We start from the raw sequence: 26,038 nt of genomic DNA, 5'->3' as shown, positions 1-26,038 counted from the left end.
CTCTCTCTCTCTCTCTCTCTCTCTCTCTCTCAAAAAGAAACAAACATTTAAAAAAATTAAAGGTAATTCAAAAGAGAGTTTCCAAATATGGTTTGAAGAATTGTAATATCATAGGAAAACTATATACCTTCCATGGTAACTATAGTAAACCATACTCATTTCGTATGTCTACATTTCAGAATGTTGGTTCAGTTCTTTGAAGTCAATTTACATATACTACAAACACACAAGAATCACCTTCTAAGAGTGGGTTGTTATGTTTAAAATATCAAAATCAAGCAAACAGAAATATCCTAAGTCCCTACAGTAGAAACATGCAAGCAATACTCAACACTCCTTTCCCTTGGCTCTTAAAATTATTTAAAAGCAACTTAGCTCAACTCTACCAGGGAGGGAAACTACTTACCTAGCCAAATTTCTTAAAGTGCTTTTTTTTTATATAAATCTATTACTTCTACACTAAAACTCCTAGTTCTGGATTTCTTCTTACAATTCCTCAGTAAATTCTCTATGGTTACTATTTACCTCTTCCAGTGAAACCCAAATATAGCCCAGTGGTTGTGTGCAAAGGCTACCTAGTTTCATTTTTTGATTGCACCCCTTATAAGCTGTCTGATCTTGAACAAACTCTTTGACCTCTCTCTGCCTCTGTTCACTCGTCTGTAAAGTGGGTCATTATAGGACTTTCCTAATAAGGTTGTTGCAAATTGCCCACTTACAGTGTTCAGCACATTGCCTGGCACATTCTACATCACTACACATCACCCATTGCTACATCAGAGGGCTTCTTTGTGACTCTCATTCTTTCTTGACCCTTTGAAGAGTCTAACAATTGTCAACCTATTTCTTGAACTTGATTTTAGTTTCTTTGGCTCAGGGTTTTCCTGGTTCTCTTCCTTCTCCGCAGTACCTCAGGTTTTCTCAGTACCTATCTTTTGTTCTCTTCTTCCCTAAGCCTATTCATCATTACCACGTCCCCATCTACAAATTCAGCTCTGTCCCTATCATTCTTCTCTCATTATCATTACCTAGAGAAGTCTTATCCACTCACATGATTCACTGTGTTTAATATAAAAGCATTTAACAAGATTTTAAGTAGTCAGCATTCTAGTGCAAGATGGCAAGAGAAAATGTGATTCCACATAGTCTTGTTGGCAGTAACTGTGGCAACACACAACTAGCTTGTTTTGTCACTGCCAAAATAGGTACCAATCTCATTTCAATCATCTACGAAATGCTAACATACTGTACCACTGAGGGTAGGCAAGAAGATAAAGTTGACTAAGTTGCTCAATGCCCAAGTTTACTAAGACAGAAGGCAAAAATGAAGGGGAATGGTGCCGGAGGTTATCCAGAAAACCATAAGTGTAAATTTATAGGGAAAAAAAGTAAAAGAAAGAACAATAAAAGAAACTTTTGGTACAAAAGAAAACACCAAGAGATGCAATCTTTGATGTAGACTGTAGTAGGAGGTGGCAAACTTAAGTGCCCCCAGGGGCTAAAAAGCAAACTGAATGAATGAAGTGAGCATGAGGCATTACAATAGGAAGTGGTAAAGACTGTGGCAAACTGGAAAATGTAACCACAGGTATTCACATTCAGTTTTTAAGAAGTATACATTGCAGGCCAAACAAGTCACAGGTCTTTACTTTCCCTTCTCTTAGTACAGAGAAACAGGCAACAGGATCATTGCCACTTGTGTGATGAAACTAACTAGCTAAGAAATTTAAAAAAAGAAGCACTATTTTACTGGCTAAAAGCTACAAGTGAGACAAATTTGCTTCATATTATGATGGCATTTGTTAAACGAATGTTATGATTTGCAATTCAAGCATGGATCCACTGCTTGTGATAGAGACACCATCACAAATCCAAACACTACATTCATGGATTATTAAGATTCACTTTTTGGCTCAAAGTGGTCCAGATCCTGCCAGTGTCCAGATCCTACCCCAAAGGGTATTCTATACTTGTATTGGCTCTCTGAGGTAGTTACAGATGTATAGAAGTTCCAATATCTGCCAGGGACAAAGCTACTTATTATGAGAAGTACTTGTAACTGACATTTGAGATGGTCCTTTCCGTGTGCAGTATATCATGAGAGGGAGTTGTTTATTTGGCTTATTGCCACCTGGTTTTAGTCAAAATATACCTTCTTTTCTGCATCCTTGCCAACTGAAAAATGACAGTCTTGTGTTCCTGAAAGATCATACTTCTGAAAGGCGGGGCCAAATTCAGTTAGTCCTCAACACTGTAAACTCTGGTTAAAATGATACCAGTGCAAAATATCCAGGACCATCCACAAGTAGGTAAACATCAATTATACTTCTAGGAGACATTTGTTCCTATCTGATATGTTCTTATCTCCAGATTTCCTGGTGCTTTAAAATAAGTCTAGTTCAACATTTAATGGCCATGTACTCTGCATTAGGCATTGAGCTTGGTATGCGAATTAAAAAGTTGATGAAACCATAGCTGCTGCTGAAGAGTTTATACCCTACTTGGGGAGAGAGACATGGAAACCCACTGTTTCCATATAATGTGTGCTATCAAAACAGGCGTGGAGAGTGTGCTAAGGGAGAGTACAGAAGGACCACTTGGCTTAGCCTCCTGGAAAGGAGAAAGGAGATTAGTAAAGACTTCCTGGAAGTTATTTTTAAAAATAAAAATCCATATCCCAATTAAAGCATAATGCAACTAGCCAAGGTAATTGAACAACTTAATAAGTCAGCCTAGATAATAAACAACTTAATCAGTATACTAACCCAGCATCGGAAGTCACACTGAACACTTCCCCATGCTTCAAGATGGATTTATCCTGACTCAGTCCTACATTTTTGTTAATCATTGTTGAAATCACGACCATACATTTGAGGATAAAAGGATATATTGCCCCTAGTTCTTTAAAGAGGTAAGCAGATGTCTTCCATAAGAGCAGAAACAGGGAAGACTCTACAAGTAGAAATATAATTCCGGAATCAAAAAGATTCCCCTCTCCCACGTGCTCAGGGAAATTACACTCATGTTTCCCTTCTCCCATTGAAGGTCAGGACTGTATTCATGGGTACAAAAGGCAAAGGGTAACAATTAAAGAGAGTCTGTTTCCTCTGTAACCTCCACTACTGCACATGCCTGAAAATCTGCCATTTAAGGATTAGTTTTATGTAGATAATCACCACTGTGAAGACTCGATGGGACCAAAATATATTTACATCTTAGTACAAATTTCAGGATAGCCTTATCGCGAAAGGAACAGTTAAAGAAACCCCAGACTTGGAGAAATCCCTGAGTAATATGGCAGTTTTGGTTAGAATAGTAACTCAACACATTCACTTCATTTCTTAACGTTGGTAAAATGTGAAGTCTTTGCAGTTTTCCAAAGAAGACATCCAGATGGCCAACAGACACATGAAAAGATGCTCCACATCACTCACCATCAGGGAAATACAAATCAAAGCCACATTGAGATACCATCTCACATCTGTCAGAATGGCTAATACAACAAACAGCAGGTGTTGAGGAGGATGCAAAGAAAGGGGAACCCTCTTGCACTGTTGGTGGGAATGCAAACTGGTGCAGCCACTCTGGAGAACAGTATAGAGGTTCCTCAAAAAATTGAAAATAGAACTATCGTGTGACCCAGCAATAGCACTACTGTGAATTTATCCAGAGGATAGAGGAGTGCTGATTCATAGGGGCACATGTACCCCAATGTTTATAGCAGCACTTTCAATAATAGCCCAATTATGGAAAGAGCCTAAATGTTCATCAACTGATGAATCGATAAAGAAGATGTGTTTTATATATACAATGGAATACTACTTGGCAATGACAAAGAATGAAATCCTGCCATTTGCAGCAACATGGATGGAACTGGAGAGTATTATGTTCAGTGAAGTAAGTCAGTCAGAGAAAGATAAATATCATGTTTTCACTCATATATGGAACTCGAGAAACTTAACAGAAGACCATGGGAGAAGGGAAGGGAGAAAAAAAAAGTTACAGAGAGGGAGGGAGGCAAACCATAAGAGACTGTTAAATACAGAGAATAAACTGAGGGTTGATGGGGTGAGGTGGGGGGGCATGGGAGAAGGGAAAATGGGTGATGGGCATTGAGGAGGGCACTTGTTGGGATGAGCACTGGGTGTTGTATGTAAGCTATGAATCACGGGAACCTACCCCCAAAACCAAGAGCACACTGTATACACTGTATGTTAGCCAACTTGAAAATAAATTATATTTTTAAAAAATAATAAAAATAAAATAAAAAAATTTTAAAAAGGTGAAGTCTTTGAAGAAATAACTGTGGAATGGTTAAATATCATGCCCCCTTTATTTTAGACTGTTTTATCATCAATGCCTGCACTCTGGGTATCAATATTTTTTGCAGCAAATTATTAATCACGCTCTTAGAGGTAAAATGTCCTTTAACTTCCTCCTATTTGTGATTTTTCTAAAACAAATTAAATGTAGTACTATCATCTGAGGAATTATTTTCACACAACACTTTCCATGTTACACACTAACAATTTTAACCTCAACAATTTAAACTCCACATCATCTTCCATAAGGCCATGGAATGATACTACCTAATTGAAAGGAGTATCTTTGTTATTCTGAATACTGAATATCTCCAAGTCAATAAAAATACTTCAAGTTGTGCAATGTAAAGGCCAAGAGTTCACAGTGCATTACTCATCAATACCATGTCGTGGTACTGAACTAAGATACAATATAATTTATCCAGTAATAATAGTAATTGACCTAGAGTTACTTGCTAAAATAGGTATTGTTGCTTTATCAGCAAATAACTGAATTTAGGTGAACTTGCAAAAATAGAAACAGAAAATAATTTCTCACATACCAATCTCTGCTCTTTGTTCTTATACACTATATATTCAACATCTGCTACTGAATCTTTACTTTCCAACACAGAATAAAAAAAATCTTTATACAACTTTGGATAAAAGTGATGATTGCTGTTTAAAAAGTTCATTAGTATTTTAAATGAGTATTTTCATGAATATTTTTTGCAACGTTGTATGAAATAAACCTCCCAAACCTTCACCACAAAACTAGGAACGATGAGAAAATGGCTATGAATGTAGAGGTAAGACAATCAAAGCCAAAGTTCAGGGGGCTGGGGGAAAAAATCAAGAATATTACACATCTAAATATATCTCGATATTAAATTTGCATTTATAGGTAGGCAAATCAAGTAGAACACTTCTTTTAATTAGGAGCAGCAGTAAGCATAACACTTAAACAGAAAACCCACATTCAGATTAAAGCATATCATTACGTGTGTGAACGTAGGCACATCCTTGACCTCCCTGAGCCTTGGTGTTTCCCTATGAAAAGTGAGGACTGCTACACACACATCAGTGGGCTGTACTGAGTATGGATATACCACAGTATGTGAAAGCCCAGTTCCTCGGCAATAGATGTTTCTAGTGAATTTTGGATGCTACGCTATGTGCCACTACAGTCCCCAGTAGGTTCTAACAGATCTTTAAGAGTATTTTTCTTCATTCTAAGTTTTTTCCTTTCCATACAGATGTTTTATGTGGAGTCGCTTCTCTAATTTACTAGGATAACAACGAGCTCAATGCTAATTCTTATGGAAAATTCTCCCCTTTTTACCTTGACGCCAACTGCTACTTATGCATATGCTCACTAGTGAGTCCTGCAGGCCACTGACAAGATTATTGAATGACATACATAGAATTAGAGCCACTGCCTTGTCATCATAGGGACCTTCCCAGTGACAGTTCAGAAACCCCCTTAGAGCTCAGCAAAATTCATGAAGCAGCTGTATAAAGCCAATGTGTGCTTGAAGTCAATAACAGTGTTAGCTACCAGAACAGATTTATACAAATTTGTTGAAAAAAAAAATACCTCTTTCACACTGGGGTCCAGTAAAGCCGTAAGTGCAGGCACATCGATTTGGGGCCACACACCTGCCTCCATTGAGACAGCCACTTTCACAGACAGCTGTAAGATAAGGAGAGAGAAGCCGAGAGCATTACCTGAAAGTAGGTGCTAGTCAAGTAATAACATCCCCTGAAAGGACAATAATAAAAACAAAAAAAGACAAAAAACAAAAACTAAATAAACATCCCGGGATTCATTTTAAACAGTTACTCTACGGTTCCAACTCTGTATGTGTTTCTCAGTTATCTCAGGCTAAACTGCCAGGAATAGGTGGGTTTGTACCTGTGTTAATGCTGACGGTTTCATTCTGGGAAGTATCTGAGCAATGCTTTCGGTTCTGCCTCTAAAATGGTGGTTTACAAGAGATGTTTCTGGATGAGAACTGCATTGTAGCAAGCTGACTCTTTTGCTTATGACTTTGTGCTTAATTTCCAAAGGGTACCCATGAGGGAAAACATTGGCCTCTGTCACCATTACAGAAATGCAGCATGTTAAATCACACAATTAACTGCGCTCAACAAAACGTTAATTCTGACCATATTTATGCACCATAATGAAGACCCAAATGACTGTTATAACAGAATCCATTGATGAGATAAGTCCAGTGACGCTGGAGGGAGGGACATTTTACTTGCCAGAAAAGGCATTAAAGTAAGAACTGAAAGCTCGTGCCCTGAACAACGTTTCTCTGTACAGTATCTTGCAACTCTTTCACGCATGGCCTCTTTCTAGGCATCTTTATCCACAGGTGGTAGGCTCTTCTGAGCCAAATTGGCCAGTACCACCCACTCTTCAAAGCCCAGCTCAAATCTCATTCCTCCATGAGGCTTCCCTAACTACCTCCTTTCGAATTAATTCCTACTTCATATATTTCCTGCACGATATGTCTATATCCTTGTGGAAGTCATCAAGTTGAGCCACTCAGATCTCGCTCCAAGAAATCCTACTGTACGTTGCTTAACTAGCTGACCGCCTCCAGCTGCCCCACCTTCAGATCTGCTTCATGTTCACATAAGGGACACATATATCCTGGCTGCTATCACCCAATGACCAAACTCAGTGGGGTCCAAAGACAGGGCATTTCTGCCCATCGTGGAACTCTCCTGACGGGCAATCTTTGCTTTGGACTCCCATCAGCCTGGCCCAGGCTTCCTGGAGCTGCATTATAGTCTGAGGCACTTTCTACACAATCCCACTCCCCTTGCACAAGGGTCATACCTGCATCATGGTCTGAAGGCCTTCTCCTCCTACTCTAGCTTTCTCCCCCTCTTTATTCTTTACAGCCCTTTTCCACAATAACTCCCTTGTCTATCCAATTCTGTCCTGGCATCCACTTGAGATCAGAGGACATGAACTGACACAACCCCTTATGGCCAAAATTACGGCAAGAGTTCATTTCCCATCATAAAATTAGATTTGGCTCTTAATTTACAATCAGGGCAGAAAGAAAAGATTTTAAGCAGAAAAGAAATTTGGGGGTGGCCTCAGCCAACCATCTCACTTTACAGATTAGGTAAGTGAGGTCTAGGAAAGGTTTTCTAATTCTGCACGTGTTCCCTGAGAGCCTGTTGTGTGCTAGACTTTGATGCTCATGAGGCAGTTTAGTCCAAAGGGAGCAGGAAGACTCAGCAGGTCTTCGTGATTCCCTTTCCAAAACTGCCTTCAACAGCACCCCCATCACGCCATCTCTCTAGCCACAGCCTTGGTACTAATCTTCCCGCTTCTGGTTTCTTTCCCCGGCAGTTAATCTCTACACTGTGGCCACAGTGACCTTTCTCATTGTAAACCATTTATGTGATATATATGAGGCCAGCATTTCATAGCATTAAATGCATGGGCCATGAAGTCAGACTGCTTGGGTTCAAGTCCCAACTCTGCCACTTCCTCCTCATATAACTTTAAACAAGTTACTGGTGTCCCTGTGCCCCAGTTTCCTCATCTTTTAGAGGTAACAGAGGCCTCTAATTCAGGAGGCCGCTGCTTTATCCAATGAGTTAATACATGCGAAGAGTTTGAAAATTTGCCTAGCACATGGTAAACACAGAGCAAATAATCCAACAGATGAATGTTCTTGGTTGTTGCTATCTCACTCTTCTCCCCTGGTTCTATTTTGGATGAAGATATGGTATGTGTAAAAGCACTCAAACCCTGGCTCATGACTTTCATTTTATCTCCCTTCCCATCACCTCCGTCAGCACTTAAGCTCTAGCAAGACCAAAACACGTGCTGTGTCTGACATCTCACACTATGTCACATTCTCAGGCTTTGGCCCATGCTGTGCCAGCTGCATAGAAAGCCCATCTCCCATTATCTGACAAGAGAACTCCACCTCATCCCTCGAGACTCATCACAAGGGTTTCCCCACACTGGGGAAGTCATCCTGTGTTTCCTCTCTCCATGCTACTGTTGTGGACTACACAAAACTCAATCATTATTCTTACCACACTGTGGTGCATAGATAGTCACAATGTTGCTTTATTTATAATAACATTATTCGTCACAGCAAGTATGTATACAATGACAAAACTGGAAACAATATGAATAAATGCTCATCATTAAATATTCATTAAATAAATAGCAAATGTCTATATAATGGGGTATTTTGCAACCATTAAAACATTTTAAAATGTTTAATAACATGGAACATACTTCTAATAAAATACTAAGTGAAAAAGTAGTCTGAAAATTATGCATACAGTAGATCTCATGTACTAAATATGCACTAAAAGACTAAAACGTAATATCTGGAATGATGACATTACAGAGAATTTTATTATTTTGTATTTTTAAGCTTTTCCAAATTCTCTGCAGGGTACGTATATTCATCTCAGTGTAATAAAAAATAAGCTTTCTTAAAAGTAATTTTTATCTTCCACAAAGTACAAGGACTGATTGACTGTAGACACACACAACAGTGTTCATGAACGAACCAACAAGCTGAACATCATGTGCTAAGTATTATAGTAGCAGAATCTACACTGGGAAACTAGAGATGCAGATACCATTAATCAAGAGAAAGGACATGTTCTGGGGAGAAAGATGAGGTTGAGTTTTGAAATACTTTTAAGATGCTTCTTGAAAATCGAGGTGGAAATGTTCAGTGATCAAACAGAAGATATACATCTGGAACAAACAAGAATTCTGCACCTTGGGTGCTGATTCTACATTAAAAGGATGAGGTAAATGGGATGCTGAAGGTAAATGAGAAGAAATGAAGTCAAACCGGCATTCCCAAAATTCCAATCAGAATTTTGGTGCAAAGTGCACTAGGTAAGTGATCTGATCATATCTAAGACTCACTGGACATCTATAAAAGTGCCACATCCCAGGTAATCCAAATCCATTAGCACTTATCCCTGTAGTCTTTTTATCTACATATCTGTCTACACATTTGTCTACATAGTTTAGCATCTAGGGCTCACTTCGGCAGCACATATACATAGTTTAGCATCTAGAATACTTATAAGGTTTACTTACGTTGTCCGCAGTGAGTCCCTATGTATCCTTTCTGGCACAGACAGTGATCATCGCTACAGCTACCTCCATTCATACAGCGAATATTACAGTGTTGGACTTGAAAAGGAAAAAAAAAAAGAATGATTTACTTTTTGCAGTTTAAGTACGTATATTGCAACACTTCACAGGAATTGAATTGTAGTCATTTGGAGAGAAAATAAAATGGTTTATCAAGATTCACATATTTGTGCAGAAATAACCTAATTGACAACATTAAGCATGCTATTTTGTGTGTGTATAAAATCAGTTACAATGTAATTGTTTCTTTGATATTTACTTTAATAATGCTAAATGACTCCCCTAATTTAGCAGGACTTCCCACTCAGTGTCATTTCTGTAATTTCTATCAAGAAAATAGTGCCTTGAGTAACTCTAGGAGAGAAGATTGTAGTGATTACAAAGGCAATAATTTTCCTGTTCAAAGATTTAGAGTCCCACTGTAGGTGGCCAGGAAAATTGTCTGAATGACAAATTCGAAGGAATCTTGTTAAAAGAAGTTTTGAAGAAAAAACTACATACAACAGCATTTAATAACAAGGCTTCCTGATAATGGAGGCTGGCCTTGGCTCAGAAAGAACTGCTTGTTTAAACTGTAACTTTAAACTAAATAAGACCCACAATGTCTGAAATCCACTCTTCCTCACATTATCACCTACAGAAGTATGACTTCAGGGTTCAGGGCAGAAGGACCATGGGTAGCAGCCTTGGATGTGAGAAGAAACACTAGAAGAAACTGAAGCGAAAGACACATGTGAGGGAAAATGACAGTGTGGCGAGTGCTCTCCTCTCTCTAGTGTTTAGGCTGACTCCAGTTAGTCCTCTGCAAACAGTATCTACTCTACTTGGAGAACACTAAAGGCTTGATTGAATGCGTCGTTAATCCTTGTTGACACATCCCTATACAAGGTGGCCAGGATTGGGGACTGGAACTTCAGCTTACTCCACCTTGCCCTCCAAGCTGTGGGAGAAAATTCCCACAGAAAAACGCTCCATAATTTTACATAGGGAGAAGAGAACCCATCTTTCCATCAAAGAGCAGAAACCAGATGCTCAGCCTTGCTCTTATGCTCAGTTTTCCTGGAGTATAGGGGCCAAATCTGCTATGAGTAGAGAGAAGATGCCTCCCAGCAGCCAGCTTCCTTGGTAGCCCTTGTTAGGATTCTCATTGCTGTATCCAAGAGTGGCTATGGACTTCAGGGGAAAGGGCCATTTTCATAAGTAGCTAAACAAATCTCAGCATGACAATGGGGAAAAAGATGTCAGAACTGAATACTTACCGTGCCCTCACAGAGGACCAAAGAGTTAATGAAGTCAAGTTGAAAGTGATACACCTTCTCAAGAACATGTCACACACTTAACTGAAGCACCACCAAAGGTTCCCTATGTCCAGTGTGCTAAGAACTTCCTCAGTCTCTCAGCATTCAAGGTCCTCTTCAGCATAGCCATGAGCCTTCTAGGGCTTCTCTGAATACTCTCAGCATGTCCTATGACTCAGACCCTGATCCACTTATCATTCATTCATTCACTTAAATATTTCTCAGTGCATTCTATATGCCATACAAAATGTCAAACGCATTGTTCTAGTCTGTTGGTGGAATATCCTCCTTAACCTGTCTCGTTGTCTCTTTGCCCCAATCCTTAATCCTCAACATACAACTCACACAGCTCTTACCAAATACTGAAACCCTACCTATGTCTAAGACCCACTGTAAATGTATCTTCTTTTCTTTGATCTTTTCTGATTTTCTGTTCTCTCCTCCTTCTCCCACTTGATATGAGCCCTTTTTCTCTGACTCCAGAGTACTTTATGCTTCTCTTCTGAAATGTATATTATATAACCTAATCTATTTAAAAATTGTTTTCTCCTATCCCCAACCCATTTGTCTAAAAGCTTCTTTAGAGTGGGAAACACCATGCTTATTAATTATACCATTTATATGCCTAGAGTAGTATCTTGCTTACTCGTAGGTGTGATATAAAACTTTACCAAGGTAATTTTCATTTACGTAACTCATACCACCTGTTAATGACATTAAAAGCTATTCCTAAAAACTAAGACTGACAAGTTGTCCATTATGTTCCAAGCGATTGTACAGCCCTAAGGTAGGTTGCTATTAAAAATACTTTATCTTCATTTCCCCATGTATAAAAGCAGAAATAACTCCTGTGTTGGGGCATTGTTATAGAAGTCAAGCAACCCAGGAAACTGATTAAAACAGTTATTTTAGGCTTCTATGATTCTATTAAAATGTCTCAGGCAAAATGCTTTTGAATTAAAGAACTATCTACAAATATACAGAAGGAAAGATTTGGTGAAAATTTGGATAACATTCTAAGTAGGTCAGGAAAAGGTGTATAGTTGCTTTAAAAATTGAAGTTAAACTTAGTTTCATCCTATCTTAGAAAAACAGTGAGGATTGGGAAAAGCACAGGAAATGATGTCATTTGTCAAGCAGCATAGGAACTCAACCCACAAACTGATTTCAATTAAAGTGGTTCATGCCAAGAGCTAATTTCCATTCCCACATGAGCAACAAAGCCATTTAGCTACTTCGAGATAAAAAGCTAAAGTAGTTCAAATAGTGACTTTACATTATTCAAATTGAAAAATAGAATGAATTCTTTCAGGAAAAACGATAAGTTTACAGTAAAATGCAATGTAATAAAAATCTCCGATAGGCTTTTATATTTTTTCTACTGTCTTTCAGGTAAACCTTTTCCAACATAAAATATTATGTCTCCTTTAAAAAATAAAACCCCTTGGCCAGACTTGTGAAATAGTAAGGCATAGTTAGTCCAGTGGTCCCAATAAACCAAGGAACTATGAATCTTTGGGCAGGGGGAACAAGCTTATGAAAAGATAATTGGATCTTCACCATCTGCTTTGCCACAAACATGTTTACCAAAGGAATTTCAGATTCTTTGTGAGTCTTAGATCTTCAGGGGAAAAGCATATTTCTTTAAAAGTGAGAGCAATCATTCAGGATTTCTGTGGGGAAATAAAGGATCTAGATACTCAGCTTCCCTACAGCAGGAACAATTTAGGGAGTATATATACACGAATTAATTTTATTTTTTATTGCCACTGATGCGTATTCTAAGTTTATACTGGTTTGAACAAGCATCCCATATGTCTGGCAATTATGAGACCAAGTTTTATATCTCTAGAAAAAGCCAGGGTTCCACATAAATCCATAAGGATGTTTTCAAATATTACATGCTTTAAATACCTCAAGTCAGAATATATTCCTACACTCAATCTGTGTGAAGATTTTACCAGAAACTGAAAATACTACGGAGTTCAAGTGTCAGTGTCCAAGCTGCCATATGCAGTTAACCCTCAGAGCCGTAAGACGCAATGAGGACTTCCCATTGAAAATGAGCAGACAAGGGGCACCTGGGTAGCTCAGGTGATTAAGGGTCTGACTCTTGGCTTTGGGTCAGGTCACAGTCTCATGGTTCCTGAAACTGAGCCTCACATCGGGCTCTGTGCTGACAGTGTGGAACCGGCTTGGGATTCTCTCTCTCCCTCTCTCTCGCCACTTGTGCTCACTCTCAGGTGTGTGCTCTCTCTAAAAATAAGTAAATAGACTCTTTTAAAAAAGAGAAAATGAGCAGACTGCCTCAAAGAGTTTCAGTTAAGGCTCGACATCCTAGAGCTAACAGAAAATGTTGACATTTACCTGCAGCTATATAGTATCCTAAATAAATTTTATGTTTTTTCCAGATTCAATCATTTTGGTCATTCAATAAATACTTGCCGAATGCCTTCTACCTGCCAGGCATCAAGAAGAATTGAAGAAACTCCTTTTAGGTGATAGCCCAGTACAAATCAGCTCATGAAATAACCAACCAGAAGAGAACAATTTGAGCATGCTATGGGAATGACAGATGCAGGACTGAGGTGACCATTTTCTTTGGGAAGCATTAGTTGGGAATGAAGCTACAGGCCTGCCATTGTCTTGGCAGGTACAGAGGCAGAAAGAACACGGAGAGCAATCTGCAAATAAGCATCTATATGGCAGGTATGTGACTTTAATTTAGGTACTAGGAAAAGCACAGGCAGACAAATTAGAGAGCAAGACTAACTCCTGGACTTTCCACCTGAGACAGGTCCACAGGGGCAGCCAGAATCAAGGCAGGACAAAAATAATTTTCATTCAGAGAGATATCAGTATTGACATTTTTCCTTAAGTGCATAAATGTCCTGTGGTACCTAAAGACATACCACTCAGAAGAGCAACTTCACCAAGGTATCTAAAGACAAGAGCCAAAACAAAACAAAACAAAACAAAACAAAGCAACCCTAGCAGATCTGGGAAAAGTTCAGAGAAAGACAGGTTAAATAATAGTAGTGATAAAGACTACTAGAAAGACAGACTAGAAAGCAAAGGACTCAACTATTTCTAAAGTCTGAGCGGGTTTCACACACTCCTCTCCTCCCTGTTCGTATAAATTCCTCACTTCCCTGAAAAACCTTTCCAAGGGTCACTTCTAGATTAGCTATAGCACTACCTTCCTATCCTGAGTGTCCTCACACTTTTCAGCACGTGGTTGGCTCATATCTGCTCAAACTTGCTAACACACTGCTCTAGAATTGTTTCCCTGGCTTTCTTCTACCCTTAGAGCTTGGATTTCTGTTGGGAACACAAGCAGCCCTAAACTGAAGTAAATTGAAAATGATAAAAAAATTTTCAAGGTATAAGGGGTTCCACATAAGAAAGATATCAATACTCTCCAAACTGACTTATAGGCTTACTATAATTTTTATCAAAATCCTAGAAAGATTTTTTTTGTAGGTATAGACAAGATTAACCTAAAATTTATATGGAAAGGCAAAGGAATTAGAATAGCTAAAATGATAAAGTGAAAGGAATTCGTCTACTCCATTTTCAAGACTTTTCACATAGCTGCAGTAATCAAGACTGTATGGTATTGGAGAAGGGATAGATATATGGATAAATAGAATAAAACAAAGACCCAGATATAGACCTACACAAATATGATTTTTGACAAAGGTGCAAAAGTAATTAAATGGGTGAAGGATAGTCTTTTCAAAAACAGATGGCACTGCAGCAACTGGACATCTATAGGTATCGAAGGAACCTAGACTTCAACTTCACTCCCCATTAGAAAAGTATCTCAGGGAGCTTGGGTGGCTCGGTCAGTTAGGCGCCCGACTCTTGATCTCAGCTCAGATCTTGATTTCACGGTTGGGAGTTCAAGCCCCGCACTGGGCTCCATACTGGACTAGAAAAGGGCAACATGAGGCATCCTTGCACTAATAGATCTCTTCCGTGTCTTGACTGTATCAATGACAGTATCCTGGCCATGATATCATATTATAGTTTCACAGGATGTTAACATTGGGAAGACTGGATGAAGGGTACCCAGGATATCTCCATATTATTTCTTATAACTGAATATGAATCTCTACCTCAAAAAAGGAGTTTAGTTTTTAAAATCCTTTTTAAAAGCATAAATAATAAAACAGGAGGAGTATAAAAGTGATCTCCAAATTCTTAAATATAAAATTCAGGTAACAACTTTTATAATAAGATACGTTATTGAAGAAGATAATAATCTATTTCATATTATTCATATTTTCAAGTTTTTTTATTTTTTTAAATAATCTCTACACCCCATGTAGGGCTCAAACTCACAAACCTGAGATCAAGAGACACATGCGCTACAAACTGAGCCAGCCAGGTGTCCCTATATTATATACATTTAAAGAAGAGCTTGAGGGACGCCTGGGTGGCTCAGTCAGTTAAGCGTCTGACCCTTGATTTTGGCTCAGGTCATGATCTCATGATCTCATGAGATCGAACCCCACGTGGGGCTCCCACACTGAACGTGGAGCCTGCTTAGGATTCTCTGTCTTTCTCTCTCTCTCTCTCTCTCTGCCCCTCTTCCCCGTTTTTTCGGACTCTGGCTGGCCAATCTTCTCTTTTTCCCTGGTGCCCTATGGCCAGTGGCAAAAGTTCCAATAGATTAAGGGAAGCCCTGTCTTCCTAGTGCCCAAAGGAATTTCTGGCTGGCAGTTTGGACCTTCTGGAAATGCAGTCTCTCCTTCAGGCCACTAAGAGATCATTTCCTATTCTCAGAGTCCCAGCACACTCAAGTAGAAAACAACCTGAAAGAACAACACTCCTTTCATTTTCAAATGAGAAAATTAAAGCCTCAGTGCCCCACAACTTTCCCAGCCTCCTTGACCCATATCACATAACAAGTATAAAATTTCTCACAGGAAATATTGGTGAAATAAATGGTCTAAGTTTGCCCCTTTGGGAATACAAACATTTCTCTCTGTCGAGTTATCCTTCTACTAGTAGGAAAGTTAGTAAAGTGATTTCTCCACATTTATTGTCAAACACACTGCGGCCAAGAAGTTCTACAGGATAGCACAGATATTCCCTAGAATATCACTTCAAAAGATCAGAAATGAATTCTGAGTATCTCAGCTACCCTTCATTTAAAACATTCTGCCATGTTTAATTTTACAAGATATTTAGACAATATTAGCATAGGTAGAGTCCAAGCCAATGATTTAAAGCTCCAAATATCTTGATGAAACCAGACTGTCCTCCTCATACCACTCTGATCCGCAATCTACTCAGAGATTTTGTGCAATGTGCAGGTACCATAGGTGGACCTAAACTTCTTCAAAGAGTACTACCCACAAGTCTTGGACTCCAGTCTCTCACCTAAATCTGGCCCACAGGACCTATCACTATACTTCTCCTATCTTGAGGCTAGCTTGAAATCTACTACGACCAACTTGTCAACATCCTATCTCTGTATCTCATGATTTTTATTTGACAGAGAAATTATTAGCAGCTCACACGATCATGCTGAAGACCTTTCCAACTGGATACCTAGTTTTGTCATCCAGCTATATTTTCTCTCTGCCAGAGAGGTACACTGTTGGTGGTTGGTTCCACGGCCCATCTGAGCAACTGGGTCTGTTCCCAACTTGATATCTAGACTCCTTCCTCATTCCTTAGGCAATTCTCTGTGGCAGCCTGATAGAGATCAGGATGTCCAACATGTTCCTGTAAATGCCACCAGTTGACTTGTCTACCTCTCTGTATTTCCTTCAGCTCAGGCGCCCTTGATTTGTAGAATGAATTTGCTATTGCTTGGAAGATGCACATTCAAAACTAACCTGAGATAAAATAAGAATATGCTGTTCTCAATGCAATAAGCAAATAACTCCCAGCCCATGGGAAGTTTCTATCCCAATCTGCAACTGGCTATCTTTAGTAGTAGGCTGTCTTTGTTTATGCTCCACCAGAAGCAAATTCTAAAACAATAATTTAAATGCACGTAGTCTGTTTTATAAGTAACATCAGGAAACACTGGTAGGGAAGTAGGGAAGTGAGACAATGAAAAGAAGGAAGCTAATAAATACATGATGGAGCCTATTACCACTGTGGGCAGGTGGGGCTTAATCCACTAGGGAACTCTAAGAGACAGTGGAGAACACACTTCATAGTTCTGCAAATTGAGAGGCAAGGAATCTGGGGCACTTATCCAACACTCTCCGTCTGTCACTGGCTAACAATTGCTTCTAAGGCCACTAACCCTCTGGCACTTCCAGCATGCCCTGCATGTGGACCTGGTATGCTCCCTGCCAGAAAATTTTACAGAGCTATAAGGTAGAGTTACCTGTGCTCATCCATAAATGCAAAGATATGTGAGTGGGCACCAAGAATGTCTATTAGGACTACCTGCCCTACCCTGTTAATTGGCTCATGAGAGCCAGGGCTAAAATTAGGAGTCTTAATAGGTAATGAACCTTGACCACACTAAAGTCTCTACTTGCAATAAACAAAAGAGAATGCTCTTATTCCACAATACTTTTTCCTGAAAACCTTGTCAAAAACAGAACACACTGTAAGGGGAATGAATTTTCTAAGGAAAAATAGGCAATGGGAAAGAAACCCAAGTTTTTTGCTTTGATGATGGTCAAGGTGTTGAGGGGCTGTTTATAAAGGCATAAACTTAAACCTTTTTAATAACCAATAATGACTCACCTCCTTCCCAATCCCTACATTTCCTCTAGTTAATTCATTGCTGAGGACCCCACATTTAAAGAATAAAAAACCAAAAAGGAGCACAGGGGTGGCTCAGTCGGTTAAGCGTCTGACTCTTGACTTCTGCTCAGGTCATTCATGATCTCACGGTTCGTGAGTTTGAGTGAGTGCTCTCTCTTAAAATAAATAAATAAACTTAAAAAAATAAACCAAAAAAAACCCCCCAAAAGTCTAATGAAAACAATAGAACTAGCAAGGAAAGGCTCTGAAAAATGAACTGTGGGTATTATTTGGCATCACAGAATGAAGTGATAAAATTCTGAAAGAGAAAATACATTTGTGCTTAAGGAAAAATCACCCCCAAAACTTCCATAATGACTCTTTACATCTTCTTTTTGCAAAAGTAGGGGTCTTCAGTTTTTACAAAAGTGTTTAATCAGAGTCATATTTCAGTACCACTAGGAAAAATGCCTAGTTTTCTTGAGCCAAAAATGTTCATTGAACAACCAATCCACTGAGCATCTTTTATGGTGTTTACACTAGAGACACAAAGATAAATAAGGTGATACCTACACAGGAGAACATAATCTTTACAGTATTCATAGTAACTAAGTCCCATAGGTAATTTCCTTATAAAGAGTGAAGAAGGAAATGGGAGGCCAGACTGAGGAAAGCCATTCCAAGTATTTTGGGCAGAACAGAGAAGGCAGATGTTCTAGTGAAAAAAATGTATTGCAGGCAAGAGAAAAGCCAAAAGCAAATTTAGGAGAAAATAGGGCATAACCACACAAAATAATATTATATATAATAACATGTTATACTCACTGGATCTGGAGCCACAGGAAGGAGATATCTGACCAGATGGGCAAGTGCACATATTTGGCCTAGAACAAAATCCATCCCCACAGGAATGCCGGCAAATGGCTGTCAATAAAACCAGAGGTCTGTAAGTACATGGCTTGAGAGCATGGTGCTTTATAGGAACCCAATCCTCAAATGAGGAAACCTGGGCTCTCAGGTGCCTCGTTAATTTTGCCTTCATGATTCATGACCTTAGGCCACAGGTTTATTCACTTACAAAACAAACCTGTTGAACTAAACAAGCTCTGGATGTAAAATGCTGCAACTCCCTTATTTATACCAGTGGTTCTCAATCTCTCTCTTATTCCACACAGCACTCAATCTATCAAAAGTCCCCAATATCTTATTTAGGGAAAACAGAACAAACAAAAGTCCTGCATTTAAACATATTTATATGCCTACAAGCATTTTGTTTTTATATTAGCTTTACAATTTAATGATAGAAGAGTTGCAGAGGTAGTCTTGGGAGCCTATTTAATTTTAAATGCTTATTGCTTAATAATTTCTATAAAAATACTATGCCCTGCTAAGACTAATTCTCTACACTGGATCCTGCCCATTGAGTAGCTCTGATTTTACATTGAAGATGTACATCAACAATCTGAGAGAAGAAGTTGGGAATCCACTACAATAGCACTGATTCTGCAGTCAAGAAGCTGTTCATCTTTTAGAAAAATATTTACACTTTCATGATACTGAGGGACTAATACGCTGGCACCAGATGCTCTGCTGATGGCCAGAAGGAAAGTCTAAATGGCAAATGATTTATATTTATTAGCAGACTAAGATTTGGCCACTACTTTTTATGCTCATAGACATTATCTCTTCCTCAAATTCCTGTATAACCTTGCAAGAGGCAAATGAGATGTGCAAGGCTAAAAATAATATACTTGATAGAAAATGCATTCAAACACCAAAAAAGTTTAGGATGGAGACTGAAAACTATTAAGAAATAAGCTGTCAAAGATCCTATAAACAATTTATTTGAATACTTGTGTATTCAAATAAATGTTATTGAAGACAGCATTTCTTATAGATTCTACAGAACACAAGGAAGGGGTGCCTGGGTGGCTCAGTCAGTTAAGCATCCAACTCTTGATTTTAGCTCAGGTCATGATCTCACAGTTTGTGAGATCAAGCCCCGAGTCCAGCTCCATGCTGAATGTGGAGCCTTCTTGGGAATCTTGATCTCTCTCTCTCTCTCTCCCTCTCTCTCTGCCTCTCCCCCACTGGTACGTGCTCCTGCATGCACACACGCTCTCACAAAATAAATAAATAAATAAATAAATAAATAAATAAATAAATAAATATCTAAAAAAAGAACACAAGGGAAACACACTGTCAAGTTGATTTAGAAAATGTCAAATACCATTATATATCTCTCTTAGTGATTCAGTTTTGATCCTTAAATAAAGCACAATATGCCAAATGAATAAGATGCTTCTGGTCAAAATCAAGAACTGGGATAGAGGTGAACTTTTCAGGCCACCAAGAGAATACTGGTTGAAATATTGTTCTTCTGCACAGACCACTCTAGGCCAACACAGAAAGTGGATCTAGTGATTCCTTAATGTCCTTTCAACTCTAACTTTTCCCACTGTCTGATAGAATTTTCTGAAAACTGAAAATTCCTCCATAGGTATGATGTCAGTAAAAGCTCATAAAGGACAGATGCCATAACCAATTTGACTTACATCTCCTTTAAATAGCATCTTTTCTGGCATGTGGTTTGTCACTCAACATTTCTGATATGTGATGAGAATCTGGACATTTGCTGTGGCAGCAGAATCAATGGGGGAATCTCTGGCACCATGTGAGCTCTTCCCTAGTCTTTCTACTCATCTTCATCTGAAGCTCTAGCCACTTCCTTTCCTCTCTGAAAGTTAGGTCTATCTTTGGCCTCAACCACCCAAATTCAATGTACAAGGTTTGAGTAGGCTTGTGGGCGGCCAACAAAGTTAGAAATTATAATAAGGAAAGCAGCAATGTATCCTTTTTTCAAAATCCCATCCAAGTGATTACAAAGTCTATGAAGCCAGGCAACATGTACTCTTGGTCAAATTATCCCTGTGGCTCTATTCCCTGTATGTCAGAAATATTCCAAAGGAAGTCACTGAATTAAAGTACAACAGCGGTTTGACCAACTTAGTGTATTTCCCAATCTGGATTCAGAGGAAGTAGGAAAATCTTCGAGCTGGAAGGCTCTGCTATAAACATATTAATGGTATGCAGTTACAAAGGAACAAGTACTAAGAATCACCATGCAACCAAAACAACAAAAGAAGAACATGAAGAATGACAGACTGTCTATTTACTTACGGACAATACACTGATTTCCACCAGGTAAGGTTTTCCATCCAGGGCAGCAGTAAGCATTATAACGTGATCCACAGACATTAGGTCTAAAACAAACAAACAAACAAACAAAGATCCAATTAGAAGAACTCCACACTTTTTAAAAAACAATATGTGACCACATACAAGGGGGAAAAAATGTCTCTGAGTTACAAGAACAGGACGAATTTTTGTAGACAAAAAAAAAAAAAAAAGTAAACTCATGGGACCCAACACTGGCTTAGTAGTTTGGGACTCTAACATAATGATACCAATAAGGATATCCCTTAATATCACCTATGCGTACATCAGAAAAATAAAAACGAGATGCAAAATGTAGTGCATTCTATCACAACGCACAGATATAAAAATGTATGGAGTTATATGAGTCTAATTTAAATAATAAAATTCCTACCAATCTAGTTAAGAAAGGTCATCATGAAATCTGCATATAAAGTTTTAAATTTCTACTCATTGAAGCTGTGTATATTTTTTCTGTGTCCCAGCTCACTCCTAAAAAGTGGCCATATTCTTCCTTTCACCAGAATTACAGGAACGCAAACGCTGACATTAGTCGGAAAAAATAAAAGCAAAAAAATGTAAATATTTCTTTAGCCAAAGTTTGGAAACACAGTTGATTACCAGAAGTTACAGGAAAACAAAGTCAACGTAACTTTGGGTTTCTTGTTTACAGACATTTCTGCTCCATCAGGTTTCTTGGAGCAAAGCTTCCATTCAGAATCCAGATGATACATATTTAACAACTTAAGGGAGCAACTGTTGTAAGGATCTAGTTAACTCTACACTAGAAACTAAGAGGACTGAACACACAGAGACAGGAAAGAAACCATTCATTTCACTATGCCATATCTGAGGGCCTAAACATTAATGCTACTTCCTAAAGTTCAGGGGCTGATGAATAAGGTCAAACATTTTGTAATCAATTTCACAAACAGTAGCTATTCCAAGGCTTGCTAGTATAAATCCTGTAGCCCCATAAGAGTAAACCTTTAAAAACAACTGTGTAACTAAAATGTACTTCTGGGGGCGCCTGGGTGGCTCAGTCGGTTTAGGGGTCTGACTGTTGGATTTCAGCTCAGGCCATGATGTCATGGTTTGTGGGTTCAACTCCCATGTCAGGCTCTGTGCTGACAACGTGGAGCCTGCTTAGGATACTATCTCTCTCCCTCTCCCTCTGCCCCCTTCCCTGCATGCACTCTCTCTCTCCCTCTCTCTCAAAGCAAATAAATAAACTTAAAATAAATAAATAAATAAACAAACAAATAAATAAATAAATAAATAAATAAATAAAGTACTTCTGGTTGGGGTGTATTCAAAAACTCTCCATCTATATGCAGACCATGTGTAACAGCACAGACCCCCCCTTCATCTCCTCTGAACTCATTGCTTCAAGCACAAGCAGAATTGGGAACAAAGGTGAAGCCTTTGCTCTATCCTGTGACTCTCTCACAGCCCCAGGGGACCCAGAACACTGCAGGGCAAAATGCACACTTCAGACTGACTGATGCTGAGGCCAAAAAGAGAGATAGGAAGAAAGATGGAGGCACCCAGGAAAGGGCCCTATTCCTCCAAAACTAGACATAAAATGATGGAAAAAGGCTTACTATGCACCCGATGCTGGAGCCTCTCTGAGCTTTAGTTGATGTCTCTGCACATTGGCATAATGAAATGTCTGCCTTGGCCACATTGTGTGTGTGTGTGTGTGTGTGTGTGTGTGTGTGTATGTGTGTATGTGTGTATCAGATGAAATAATGGACATGAACGCAATACAGCATTATTATCATGATAGAATCATTTTCTGACCTAAATTAACTACTCAACAAAAGGCACTATAAGAGATTAAGGGAGAGTTTATTACAAATTCTAAGCCACTGGCTCTCAATCCTGTATCCCTTCTGTGACAAAGTAGTGCCCAAAACTTCAATTCAGAGTACCCAGAACTTCCTGGGGCAACTCAGAATCTTGGAAAGGGGAATAAGATGAGAAGTTAGGATAGGGGGTTAGGGTGAGGGTTAGAGTAACCAAACCTTCCAAACTCCACAAATTTCTCTAGACTAGAAATGATAATTCAAGCCAGAGTCAACCACCTCAAACCTTCCCCACTAACAGCTCATTACAACTCCACTGGGTCCAGTCCAACGCCAAACCAAATCCTGGAATAGCTTCAGAGGACCCCTGAGCCTTTATAGGTGTCCTGTGGTTGGAGTAACTATGTTTTCAAACAAAAATCAAGACATATTGTCTGACAAGAATGAGTGTATTTATGGAGTAATAACACATATAACATGGTGAAAAGGCTAAGAAAAAAAGAGTCCAGAATCAGTAATTTCAGTCCTACAAAGCAAGATATTAAAAAGATTTTCCAAGGTGTTTGAAAATCATACTAATCTAAACATTCCTCTTTGTTTTTTCAATGTTTACAATCAACCTACAGACAAAACATGGAAGATGTTACAATTTACAATGATTTCAAAACAAAATGTAAATGTTTTAAACCTGCACCTGTAAAGGTAATGGTATAGCTATCAAGTTAGGAAGAAAGGTATGGAGAGAAATAAAGTAGTTGATCCAAGAGACAGAGGTTTAAGTATATTATATAATGTTTTAAAATAACCAATAACTGAAAGTCATACCATGATTTTTTTAAAAGTAGGAAGGAAAAGAGAGAGAAAAAGGTATAGATATCTAAGTGAGCTACGTCCCCATCTTTCATGGCATGGAACCAATGGATACTGTTTAAATCTAGAAATAGACGTACAAGCACAGTACATGGTGTCATAAAGAGAAACATGAGAAGAACTAAAACCAAACATGGTTAAAATTGGTTGCCCCAAGAGATGAGGATCTGGGGAAATGAAGATAATTCTTTTGCATCCACACCTAATGCCCATTCATAACAGCTCATTTTTTAAAAAACATTTATTTATTTATTTTTGAGAGAGAGAGTGAGAGTGCTTGAGCAGGAGAGGGACAGAGAGAGACAGAATCCCAAGCAGGCTCTGCACTCTCAGCGCAGAACCCCACAGGGGGCTCAAACTCAAGAACCTGCGAGATCATGACTGAGTCGGACGCTTAGCCAAATGAGCCACCCAGCACCCCAATAACTGTTCATTTTTTTTTAAACATGTGCTGCTACACTTTGATCATCCTCTTTTATTTAAAGCAATTACCTTAAAAGTATAAACATCTTCTCTCCTAAATGGGGTACTTTCTGTTTCATCGCATGAACTGTTTCATTCATTCACAGTTCCATTACATTAGTGATCACGTTTTCATTTCACAGTGTTACTTAAAATTCTACATATTGTCTAACTGTGGTTTTGTTCACATGCTCTGACATTTTTTTTATTTTAATAATTTTTTAATTTTGATAATTTTATCTCTTATAGTATTGCATTATTCAGTTTAAGTTGTTGCAACCAATATCCTCAATCAATGACTGAATCTTTAACACATTAACACATTAAATATTGCTAGGTTAAATGGCTTAGTGCAAAGTATTAGAAAGATGTAAGAATTCTCCTCTGCTAATTTTGGTCTTGAGAACTCCAAACTAACAGCACTCTTTCGAACAAGCTGGGTGGTATTTATTCTACTCACACACAGGAAAAACAGCTCTAATTCTAGAAATAAATGAATGTCTTATTTAAGTTGGAAAGCACTAAGATATGTAAAGTCTAAAGTAGACACATTGGATTACTTCCATATCAAAGATTTTATTCTAAAGTTTCACACAGAAAGCATTAACAAAGAAGATAAATCTCTAATGGAGTTACTTTTTTGTGTAAATGAAAATTTAGCATTCAAACTTTTCTTTTCCTTTTCATTTCCCCAACCACACCCAGCAACCTGCTGCCCAAAAAAAGTCAAGAGTTAAAGCTTAGTGCAAGTGGCAGTAGCATTCGGCAAATTCAAAGTAAAATTCAGAGAGAAAAGAAATTTATGCTATGTGCTAAAAACATACTGCTTTATTTCATCCTCAAGGCAACCCTTTCAGGTAAGTTATTGCCTTTAACATTAAAGACACTATGACTTAGGAAGGTTAAACAAACCAGCCAGGGTCCCACAGCTTGGAAGTAAAGAATGGGGATGTGAACTCAGGAAGCCTGCTGCCAGTTCACTCTCTTAACTGCTATGTTACGGCAGAGATGCCTTTGGGGGCAAGATGGTATTTCACCCAATAGCCTTCATGAGGGAATGAGTGACAAACCCCACCAAAGGTCCATCAACAAACTACCAATTTAAGCATAAATTGTTTTTACCTGTATTCTAAAAGTTCAGGGGGAAAAGGAAAAATATATTTACAGTCCACTTTCCACTGTCTATTACATTGTTTTAATTGTTAGGTCTTTATCTGTAGCTTCTCTTACCAGTTGCTTTGAATACAATGCTTACAACAACCCACCTCCAATCTCTCCAGGGGCGGGTGAGCCTCAGCAGGCCGAATACTCAGATCCAGTTAAGACAAGGCACTTGGAGATTGTGTGGGCTAGCAAAAGCCCCTCTCAATGGAGCAAACAGCTGGGCTTTACCGTGTCTGACCACATCACTGCAGGAACTGGCCTGTGTACAAGATGTCTGCAGTGTGTCCATATTCCTTAGCCAGAATCCACTTCTGTAAATCTGGCCTCTCTTACAGGCAAGATAGCCTTTCTGCTTCCTATCCCAAGTTCAAACTCCCTTTCAGACAAGACTGGGAAAAAAAAAAAAGTTCAGTGGGCTTTTATTTCATATACATGTGACATATTTAAATCCTTGGGCAAGAAGGTTAATGAGGCTGACACTACTCCATGCATGAGTGACCTACTTTTTTGAATTGTGGGAGAAAAATATGATGATTTACTCCTCTCAAGCATAAGTGTGCAGGGGACCTAAAGGCATGCCCTCCCGCTGACTGTCCATGTAACATGGCTCAAGGTAATATCCTAATATCCTACTGTCCCAGTTTTTAAAAATAATAATTTTCACTGTCAAAAATGTGATAGATCATGAAAAAAACCTCTAATATACAAATTAGCTACACATATTGTGACCCACACATCATGACTTTATTAGTTTTTTGACAGATTTTTTTTATCAAGAAGAAAATATAAAAGAAAAACCATGAGCACTATCTAATAAGGGTATCCACTACTACTCCAACAAACTTTGCAAGCTCTCCTCAATTATTTGGGTGCCTTTATCCTGGCCCTTTTTGCTAAAGGCCGAGGTCACATCTACTAGCAGTGATTTGAATATCACATGTAACTATTCCAGCCCATCTGCCAGTCACAACATCTCAAGTAATGAAACTTGGAATCCTGGTAATGAAAATGGCTTCCATGGCCTCCTCA

The 26,038-nt window shown here is 38.7% G+C and overlaps 1 protein-coding gene across 1 annotated transcript in view; it reads right to left on the bottom strand.

The window, feature by feature from the left end:
* Nucleotides 1-26,038, bottom strand: part of FBN1 (fibrillin 1) — a 232,824-nt gene that overhangs the window by 184,378 nt on the left and 22,408 nt on the right. Inside the window, exons 2-5 of the mRNA XM_042942113.1 lie at nucleotides 20,670-20,752; nucleotides 18,315-18,413; nucleotides 9,412-9,507; nucleotides 5,899-5,994 (exon numbers count right to left, since the gene is read on the bottom strand). Of these exons, the coding sequence (XP_042798047.1) occupies nucleotides 5,899-5,994; nucleotides 9,412-9,507; nucleotides 18,315-18,413; nucleotides 20,670-20,752 (374 nt within the window). The remainder of the gene's footprint in view (nucleotides 1-5,898; nucleotides 5,995-9,411; nucleotides 9,508-18,314; nucleotides 18,414-20,669; nucleotides 20,753-26,038) is intronic.

This window comes from Panthera leo, chromosome B3 (genome assembly GCF_018350215.1).
Source record: "Panthera leo isolate Ple1 chromosome B3, P.leo_Ple1_pat1.1, whole genome shotgun sequence".
NCBI classification, from domain to species: Eukaryota; Metazoa; Chordata; class Mammalia; order Carnivora; family Felidae; genus Panthera; species Panthera leo.
The sequence above is the reverse complement of the archived record's forward strand: the minus strand, read 5'-3'. Positions and strand labels throughout refer to the sequence as shown.